Source organism: Cuculus canorus, chromosome 8 (genome assembly GCF_017976375.1).
Source record: "Cuculus canorus isolate bCucCan1 chromosome 8, bCucCan1.pri, whole genome shotgun sequence".
NCBI classification, from domain to species: Eukaryota; Metazoa; Chordata; class Aves; order Cuculiformes; family Cuculidae; genus Cuculus; species Cuculus canorus.
The window spans coordinates 22,721,180-22,729,190 of NC_071408.1; the positions used below are offsets into that span (position 1 = coordinate 22,721,180).

The 8,011-nt window shown below is 43.0% G+C and overlaps 1 protein-coding gene across 2 annotated transcripts; it reads left to right on the plus strand.

The window, feature by feature from the left end:
- The first annotated feature begins 79 nt into the window (after positions 1 to 79).
- ECHDC2 (enoyl-CoA hydratase domain containing 2) lies at positions 80 to 7,743 on the plus strand. 2 transcript variants are annotated; one of them, XM_054073597.1, is made up of 10 exons: positions 80 to 231; positions 1,978 to 2,045; positions 2,633 to 2,720; positions 3,268 to 3,354; positions 4,580 to 4,672; positions 5,294 to 5,350; positions 5,750 to 5,937; positions 6,363 to 6,413; positions 6,714 to 6,761; positions 7,472 to 7,743. In XM_054073597.1, the coding sequence occupies exons 1-10, from the start codon at positions 135 to 137 to the stop codon at positions 7,547 to 7,549; spliced, it is 855 nt and encodes a 284-aa protein (XP_053929572.1). In that variant the 5' UTR covers positions 80 to 134; the 3' UTR covers positions 7,550 to 7,743. The 2 variants fall into 2 exon arrangements, with proteins under 2 accessions (XP_053929572.1, XP_053929573.1); XM_054073598.1 differs by having other exon boundaries at positions 113 to 231; positions 1,880 to 2,045.
- Positions 7,744 to 8,011: the final 268 nt, after the last annotated feature.

The window sequence follows — 8,011 nt, forward strand, 5'->3', positions numbered from 1 at the left end:
ACGCCCCCCACTCCTCCTCCTGCCGCTCCCGCTGCCGCCGAGGCGCCGCCGGCACCCTTGACCCGTGACGCGGTGTGAGCGCAGGGGCAGGGCCGACAGGCGGTAGGCGTGGCCGCCCCTCCGCGGTTCTGGCCATGCTGCGGCTGGGGCGGGCGTTGCTGCGTGGGGCCGTCGCCACCCCCGGGACCCCCGTGCGCGGCGCCCAGGTGCTGGTGGGCGGCGGGGGCAGCGGTGAGTGCGGCGGCAGCAGCAGCGCTTGCGGACGAGGGGCCCTTCTGGGCCGGGGTCCTGTTGCCTCGGGAGCGGGAAGCCCGGCTGCGTGTTAGCGTCCATCACACCCCCCCATCCCTCCTGCCGTGTCTGTGTCTGTGTGTCCAGCCCTTCCTTCTCCCCTGTCTGTCCCACCCCAGCCCTCCCTGCCCTGCATGTGTGTCCCCAGCCCCCCTGCCGTGTGTCACCCCCTCCCCAGCCCGCCCTGCAGTGTCCCCTCCTACTCCTGGGTCCCTGCCCTCATCCCCTCCTGGCCCCAAAGGCGACTGGCAGCACCCATAGCGGGCCGGTTGCTCATAGCCCCTTTGCTTTCAGGAGCTATTCCTTTGCCTTTATGTTTGTCTCAAGAGTCCGGCTGCCAAAGAGAAAGAGAAATGCCTTTTTATGAAGTTAAGGTGTATCTCGGTTCCCACTGTCGGTCATGGACAGTGCTGAAAGGGGGGCAGGACCCGGGCATGTCTGTGCCCGTCTGTGCATGGGAGTCACTGAGCGATTGGAGTTTGAGTTCAGACTCCCAGTGGAGTTAATTTCTGGCAATGGTAACTTCTGTAAGAGCTTACAAGCAGTTCTCGGTAGTTTTGCTAGTTATGTATACGTGAATGTAGTTTCCAGAACTGGGAATTTCCATGGTTGGCCAGTGCCTGCTGTTACCTGTATCTTTGTTCCTGAGTGACACACCTCTTGTGTCACCTCTTGACACACTGACATCAGCAGAGGAATATAGACAGAGATCTTCTAGCAGGGCAGAAGGACCCAGCACGAGAGATGCATCTGTGCACCTGCGGCAGCAGCAATGGCATCTTAGAATCATAAAATCACTGGGTTGGAAAGGACCCACTGGATCATCGAGTCCAACCATTCCTAACAATCCCTGAACCATGCCTCTCAGCACCTCATCCACCCTAACACCTCCAGGGAAGGTGACTCCACCACCTCCCTGGGCAGCCTATTCCAGTGCCCAATGACCCTTTCTGTGAAAATTTTTTTCCTGATGTCCAGCCTGAACCTCCCCTGGCGGAGCTTGAGGCCATCTTACAGTGTTAAGGCCTGGGAAGGGAGCAGAAGCCCAGCCAAGGAAACTCCAAAGTGTGCAGAAACCATGGGATAATTATTTACAAAACACAAGTGCAAGGAAGAAGTAGGTAGATGTTGCGATCTTATTTTTCCGCTTGGACTTAGGAACTTTGCGTGAAGTCCTTTCCACTGATGCACTTATTAATTTTAAATTAAATGGAGTTGCAATTTCAAAACGGTTCTGAAACACAAATGGAGTATTTGTGCTGTTCTTATGCAAACAGTAATCCCAAGAGGATGGTTTTCTTCCTTAAAGAAAATACTTGAACACAGTAAGACTGTATATTAAAAAATGAAGCAGCATTCAAAACAGAAACATAGGGTGAATCTTTTTTTTTTTTTCCCCCATTTCTGCAGTGATTCCAAGACATATTCTTGGATGTTGTGCATTTTTTAAAAGTCTGGTTATTTATATTGTTTGCAGTGCTACTGGATTTTACAGTCATCCTGCATAATGGGTTTTGTATACATGGTCTACCACCTCTGCCTTTAAAGTAACTGATTGTTTGAGAATATACTTTATATGCATTTTCAGGAAAGAGAAGATGCAGCATATGCAGATATTGTTCCCAGCTGAATAACTGTATCAGAGAATTAAATGAAGTATAACTGAAATTGTCTCCTATTACTAAGGTATTGCTGAAATCCTAATGAACCGACCCCACGCGAGAAATTCATTGGGAAAAGTATTTGTAAATGAAGTGAGTATGGGCCTGCCCTGTAAATGTGTTTGGAATCATGATCGGTAACTAAATGCAGTAGGAATAGTGGTGGGAAACCTGAAACAGAACCTGAATCTCTAGCTGAAGTTCAGTGGGAGACTGCACTGGGGCACGGCAGGTTAGCCTGAAGAAAAAGAGATCGTGATTTGTCTGTACTGCAGTAGCTTCAGATGCGGACTGGACAGAGATACTGGAGTGATACGAGATAACCAACTCAGATGCAAAATAATGTCCTCATTTGCATAATTGCAAGAAAAACATATTCTTTGTCAGACCGTAGCAGATGATCTGTTCAAAGCTAATACGTTCTAAAGTCTGGCTCATGCCTGGACAGGAAGGGGAGTTTAAAGTACAGCAGAGGTTCATCTCTGAGTGGAACAATAAAAGAGGTGGGGAAATGTATCATTCTGAGGCTGTCATGGAAGAATCCTGCTGGCTCCTCCTGGCACCTGCAACGGAAAAAGAAATGAAACTTTTGTCATAGATTAAGAGCTTGCTCTAATTTAGTTATATACAGCCATACGCTTAAAGTTTTTCTTCTCTTGTTTGTACTCCCTCCCTCTTAGCTGTTCAGCGCTCTGGAACAGCTCCGCTTTGATGAGAAAGTCCGGGTGGTGGTGTTCAAGAGTGAGGTGAAAGGGGTATTTTGCGCTGGTAAGTTAAAAGGCTCTGCAAACTATTGCTAAAAAAAAAATTAAAGGCTCTTAGGGCTGTTTACTGATCAGGTCATGCAGAAAAGCAATTGGAAATGCCTGCTAAAAGAGAAATGGGCTGGCTTTTGTGTAGCAAATCGCCAAACGCGTACTCTCTTTCGTGTGTCTGCCTCTTGGCTTCAATGGTGGAGATGTATGATGGAGTGATCCACACAGCCGCATGGTGCTACTGTTTGTTTTCCATTTATAACCATCTTCAAATCCAAGTGCTTCTGGTGTTGGAGTCCTTGGTTTCCAGTTTCATGGATTATGATCCTTACATACAGCCATTGGTGCTTCTCTGTGAAATCTGTTGGAAGGGCATTGAGGAACATCCTAGCTGCTACTCCAGCCCAAATGTCCATACTCCAACTTCCACTGACCTTACTTAGCCAGAACACCATATTTCAGGACTTCTGAAATGATCTGGCCTCTGAGAGGGGCGGGAGGACACCATTCACATATCTTTTCCCTGTTCCTGGATTCTAACCTTTTTCTCCTGTATATAGGTGCAGACTTAAAGGAACGTGCTGAGATGGATGATGCTGAAGTTGAACGCTTTGTTAAAAGGCTGAGAAGTCTCATGGATGAAATAGGTAAATTATTATCTCAGTTGGGAATTTTGTTCTAGACAGCCTGTACTGAGACATTGAGAAATGCTGCAGGAGGAGAAGGATGCTGGCCCCGGCAGGCTGTCTATTTAGGAATAGCTTCCCAAATTACTCCTGCTTATGCCTGCAACAAAGATCTGATTAGAATTAAATACCAGCTATCCTGCTGCCACTCCAAGGACACAATGCCTTTCAATACTGCATTTTCCGTGACGAGGAGCCGCGCACACCCATGCATATAATAAGTACCCGCTGTAACAGAACATGCTCTATACAGTTCTGTGTAATCCTTGGAGATGGTGCTAGGCAGAAGGAGCAGTGTTGGCTGCCCCATGCTCAACACGTGCTCAGAAGCACTCATGATGTGGCAGTGACCTAAGAACATGGATTTGGATCTCTGAGTGGGTTTACTGAACGGATTTGTTGAATGACATGGGTTTGTTCCTACAACCCTGGCCTCCTCTTTTTTTTTTTTTTTCTTTTTGCAAAAGGAATGTAGACTTCTCCAATTGATTTTCTTCCCTGATTTATTAATTATTCTGCTGTCACAAGAGAGGAATACCAAAAACACCAATCAGAATTACAGTAATTAAAAGCTAAACAATGATGTAGAGATAATGACCCTGTGCCACAAACCACAGAAGCAGCTGGGGTGAGGTAGTTACAGCACAGAACTAGCACACGTCTGAAAATCTGCTTCCACCTCCCTGAGTATTTGGAAAGGCATCTAATCAAGCAACTAATCTCCGTGTACCTCAGGTTCCTCAGCTAGGAGATAACAACAGTGTTTAACCAAGTTCAGGAGCCTTGGCTAACAAAAGCACCAGAAAAGCCAATCCTTGTAACAGTGACTACGGAAGGTGTCTTTGACTCTTAAACTGCAACAGCTGGATGTTCACATCATACATTTGCAAGGAGACAATTCATCCTGGTTTGTGTTGCAGTACTTTGTATTTGCATGCTGCTTTATATGTAAGAATGTTTCACATTCTTTTTTCAAAGAAGAGAGAAGTGCAAAAGGACAGCTGCTGCTGTTTAGAGACAATCAGAAGTTTGTGGCAGAAGAAGATGAATTCTTATGCAATTTTTGAATTTGAAAACTACTGAAGCTTTAGAATTTAAGCATTTAAGTTCCAAAAGTGAGTGGAACAGAACTTGTGGACCACCACTGCTGGAATGCAACTGTATAATCTTGTGTTGTCTTCTCTAGCTGCACTGCCCGTACCCACGATTGCTGCAATTGACGGCTATGCTCTGGGAGGTGGACTAGAACTGGCGTTAGCTTGTGACCTTCGAGTAGCAGGTTTGTGTGTTATTTAATTTAGGATTCCTCTCATAATCAGTAGTATATTTTAAAGAGAAGTGTCACACACAGTAGCTAACTGTTAATGGAATCCAGTAGGCTAAGAGAGGAACTTGCACAATTCAGGAAATGAGTAGGCATTTGTCCAGAAATTGTAGCATTTAGTTGCTATTGGGAAGGCGGTTTCCTTCCTTAAAAAGTAAAGCCTATTTTTAGACAAGATTAGGATTCCTTCAGAAAACTATTGGTAGAATTAAATAGTTTTATCATGTGATATTGGATCAGCACAGGATGGATCTAACCTTCCCTACTTAAATCAGTTTGGACTGGAAGAATTCTTCCTTCTGTTTCCATTCTTCCATCCATTATGGACCCAAGGTTCATTTTTTTAGATAACATTTCTCCATTAGGGGTAAGCAGCCATACTACACATCCCCTATTTGATTTGAGATGGACGTTGATTAATAAGCACTGTAGTATTCAGACTTTCTGGCTACCTGGAGAAACGGAGTTCCAGTTCAGTATCAACAGTTTGTAGTTTTATTAATCTGTTCAGTATAGAAAATTTGTAATTAGAGATCAAAAAGGAACTAAACCCTGTATGTATTTATTTTTTAATAGCTTCATCGGCTAAAATGGGCCTTATTGAGACCACCAGAGGGCTTCTTCCTGGAGCAGGTAACCCTCATTCAATGTTGTCTCTTACTTTCTTAGCTGTATAGTAAACGTTTTTCCATTAGAGCACTTGGAAGTGTTTTGAGTGTAAATTAGATGTAGCATCTTACAGTGACACAAGAAATCTATAAATCAAGAGTTCTGTTCCAAGCTCTTTCTCAAACTTGCTATGAATTTAGGAAAGTCCCTTTACACCTTTTCCTGTTCATCAAAACACTCAAAAAAAATGTTGAAACCTCTCTGACGCTTTGCAAACTCTTGACATATTCAGCTAGTAGTTATTAAAGAAACACATGATCCCTTTATTTTTCAGACCTCCTTGTTATATAAGGAGTCAACATACTATTGGAATTTGGGGCATTTCTCAGAAGTGGAAATATTTTTTTTTGCTATTGTCATAAGGTGGAACCCAGCGCCTGCCCAGATGTGTTGGAATAGGTCTTGCAAAGGAACTCATTTTCACTGGTAGACAGGTTGACGGACAACAAGCCTTCTCAATGGGATTAGTAAATCACACAGTGCCACAAAACAACGAGGGAGATGCAGCTTACCAGAGAGCATTAGCTTTGGCTAAAGAAATCCTTCCTCAGGTAAATGCGCTATTCACATAGTCAATGTAAAGATGACATTTCTGCTTCCCTTAAGACAGCAAACGGAACAATTGAAATGTGTTTCAGTCTCTTAACTCTGTCTTTTTTTTGTGAATGCAGTTTTTGTAGGAACAAGTGTTAACATCTAATTGCTTAACCTGTAGGGCAGTTTTGCCTCCCAGTTGCAGTTACACAGACCTGCAGGACACATTGAAACCTTGCACCACGTCTGTCTGTTAACTGTAGATAATGCCAAATTGCTTTGGGGGTTTTTTTATTACTTCTTAACTCACTGCAAATTTCTATAGACTAAAATGTCATTCGGGGCTAGGATAATGATATTGCGACACTGTTATGAACTGATGTAGATTTTTAAATGTGTGTTCTGGTTTGATTTTGTTTATTGTTTTTTTTTTTTAATGAAGGCTCCATTTGCTGTGAAAATGGGAAAACTGGCAATAAACAGAGGAATGGAGGTAATTTTTTTTTAAATACTGAAGTAAAAGAAAGTGGGGGTGGTTCTTAAATTATTATGGTGAAAGTGTTTAGAACACTTGAGTCATAATCTTTGTTTAGACAAGGCATTTAAATCACTTTGGGGGTTTTAAGTATTTCCTTTAAATAAAATTAATATGGCAGGATTTTTTTCTTACTAACTACTAGCTGCTAACACTGTAGTTCTAATACAGGAGTGAAAGTCACTCACTAGGAGTGAATGTTGGTTGATTTGAGGGCTGAACTTCAGACAAATCTCACTCCTTCCCTCTCCTCCCCAGGTTGACATTGCATCAGGGATGGCTATTGAGGGGATGTGTTACGCCCAGGTAGGTTACCTTCAGAATACATTTCTGAAAGGAACACTGTGCATTTTCTAAAGCCAAGTATTCACAGCGTCCTCGTGTATTTTCCTCTAGGGGACACTAACATTTAAATTGAAAGCTTTGAGAGCATAGTTGAGTGCAGTTCCCTATGTCTGTTTCAGAATGTTAATTGCTGCATTGTGCATACCCACCTCTCTGCCTGCAGCTGGAGTCCATCCTTAAATACCCTTCAGCCTAAACTGACTGTATATTCTGAATTTCAACAATGTTAGTTACAGGGTGAGCTTCACAAATTATTTTAGGTTTAACAAATTAAAAAAAAAACAAACAGGTTCTTCTGTAGTCATTCTTTGTGACAAGTTTTGAGAGCAGCATCTTTCTTGGCTAACGGAACAATGTAACTATTGTGCCTCTGGGTGTATAAGATGGTAAAGTATTCAATTTGTGGAAAACTCTTTTCCTGTACAGTTCTCTGGTGTGTGGTTTTTGCCTTTGATGCTTTGCTTCTGATTTATACTACAACCCAGTCTCTTTATTCTCCTTTTGCAAAAATGTGGAAGGTAGAACTTTATGCATCAATGAAAGAAAAGCAATCTTGATCTTAGACCACTACTGCTCAACTAGTCGGCACTTAAAACCACATCTTTCAGCACTTAAACACATCAGATTTGTCAATAAAAAACATACTTTTTTTTTTTTTTTTTCAAATACAGAATATTCCCACAAGAGACCGTCAGGAAGGGATGGCCGCCTTCAGGGAGAAACGACCACCTCGTTTTATTGGCAAATAATGCTTCCTAGCTTCCTCTTCATTTTTTGAAAGTAAAGGAGGACTGAAGAGGACTCGCTGATTCCTCAGGATTATTTTTATGACTGCATTCTCTGTACTTAGCCCCTTGCCTTAGACTGCATTTCTGAATACTCCACTGGATCATTTTGCTGTAAGAATTGCCAAATAAAAATTTAATTTTGTATATCTTTTAAAGGGCACACATCTTAAGTCAGTGCTTACGGCTCTCAAACACATGTCAAGTAAGGAGTACAGAGCAGCTTTGGCTCTCCATATGCAAATTAAAAAAACAACCTCCAAATCCAGAAAACCACATTGCACCGAAGCACAGATAGGGAAAAAGGAAAAAAAGAGACGCTGAAAAGAAAGCTAACTCCTGAAGAAAGAAAACCTTCCTCAGCTTGCTTCCTGTAATCAGACAGAGCAGTAGCATTTCACCCCGGATCTGTGCAAAGCACCAAGC

What these genes read in the sequence shown, in the direction of transcription:
- ECHDC2 (XM_054073597.1), top strand. Translation starts at nt 135, where the DNA reads ATGCTGCGGCTGGGGCGGGCGTTGCTGCGTGGGGCCGTCGCCACCCCC. An exon ending in GGTGGGCGGCGGGGGCAGCG is followed by an intron (nt 232 to 1,977) that starts GTGAGTGCGGCG and finishes CCTATTACTAAG; the next exon opens with GTATTGCTGAAATCCTAATG. An exon ending in TTGTGACCTTCGAGTAGCAG is followed by an intron (nt 4,673 to 5,293) that starts GTTTGTGTGTTA and finishes ATTTTTTAATAG; the next exon opens with CTTCATCGGCTAAAATGGGC.